Raw genomic sequence first — 1,271 nt, 5'->3', positions numbered from 1 at the left:
ATCTAGTTAGAGAAAAAGAATCGATTCTTTTTCATATGAAACAGGATTCTCTACTTCACAATATTTTAAAATATTTTAACACTAATATTTTTCAGTAATATTTTTTCTTATTCAATGCACCTGAAAGAGGAATAGTGGAATAAGACTGTAAAGGAAAACCAAGTTTGATTAGTATAAAAGACTAAATATGGGGTTGAGGTTTGTTCATCTTCAAACTTTCCTTAGCATTGACATAGAAATGTTTATCCCCAAACTGCAAGCTTCCTTGACTAAGTATGAAGCAAGCGAGATAATCAAGAAGAATACTAGAAATGGTGATAATGTTCAACTAAAAACTTTCAATGGCATTGCTCGAGCTTCAACTCAAGTCAACAATCAAGGCATGGTACCAGAAATCCTTAGAGATAACAAGAATGTCGGGCCCAAGTTTAGTTCAAATACTCATCTAAAAGCATCAAATATGCAATTTAGTCGAGAGAAGATGAAAGAGATCTTTAGATATCATGATAGCGATAAAGATGGTTTTCTCAATATAAGAGAGCTAACAAAAGCTTTTGCTTTTCTAGGCTCAATTATTCCATTTGAGAAAGCTTCCTATGGCATGACATATGCTGATGCAAATAAAGATGGCCTTATTAGCGAGGTTGAACTTGACAAACTCGTTGATTATGCCCAAAAGTTTATGAAGAAGAAATGAGCTTTTAGACTGCATTCCTTTGCATTTCAGGTATGATGGGTAATTGTCATGTATGATACAATAAAAAACCTATATTTGAAATAAAAAAATTCATTTTCTTTTTCTTTTAGCAATTATCACTATAAAATTGTTTGTAACTTTGTTTCTATTGATAACAAAAAAAAAAAAAAAAAAAATTATTTCCTCTTCTACTAATTCTTCTTTTAGTACTTGGAACGATCGATATTTGAATGCCTTGGAGAATTGCCTCTTATGTTTCTTGAGGTCGAGTGTTGTATTGCCCGTTTAGTAAGCACAACTCTGCTGTTGAGAGTAAGCATCAAAACTTGCATAATATTGATTATGCTTTTGTTTCTTGCAATTGTGCTTGTCTATTCAATTATTCAATTATGGTATGGGGAATGTGCTTTGGAAGCTACCTTCTAAATTAACTTTACTCGTTCCCTTTTCTTGATTGAAAGACATCATTCTCACGTATTAATAGCACGAATTTTTATTGTGATTCTCTTAGCCCTTTTTTGTAATTTTGTTTTTATTGAAAACAAAATCTTCAACTTTGTAGAAGTCACTCTCC

The 1,271-nt window shown here is 31.6% G+C and overlaps 1 protein-coding gene across 1 annotated transcript; it reads left to right on the top strand.

The window, feature by feature from the left end:
• Nucleotides 1-221: 221 nt before the first annotated feature.
• On the top strand, nt 222-863 carry LOC147794692 (uncharacterized). The gene has a single exon (XM_087118270.1). It carries the CDS (start codon nt 239-241, stop codon nt 695-697), a length of 459 nt encoding a protein of 152 aa, XP_086974396.1. The 5' UTR covers nt 222-238; the 3' UTR covers nt 698-863.
• The last annotated feature ends 408 nt before the right edge of the window (nt 864-1,271 follow it).

Source organism: Cucurbita pepo, chromosome 1 (assembly GCF_057944985.1).
Source record: "Cucurbita pepo subsp. pepo isolate OVF chromosome 1, ASM5794498v1, whole genome shotgun sequence".
NCBI lineage: Eukaryota > Viridiplantae > Streptophyta > Magnoliopsida > Cucurbitales > Cucurbitaceae > Cucurbita > Cucurbita pepo.
Note: the sequence above shows the minus strand (reverse complement) of the source record. Positions and strands in the feature narration are given on the sequence as shown.

Coding starts and splice junctions, on each gene's coding strand:
- LOC147794692 (XM_087118270.1), top strand. CDS start 239: ATGTTTATCCCCAAACTGCAAGCTTCCTTGACTAAGTATGAAGCAAGC.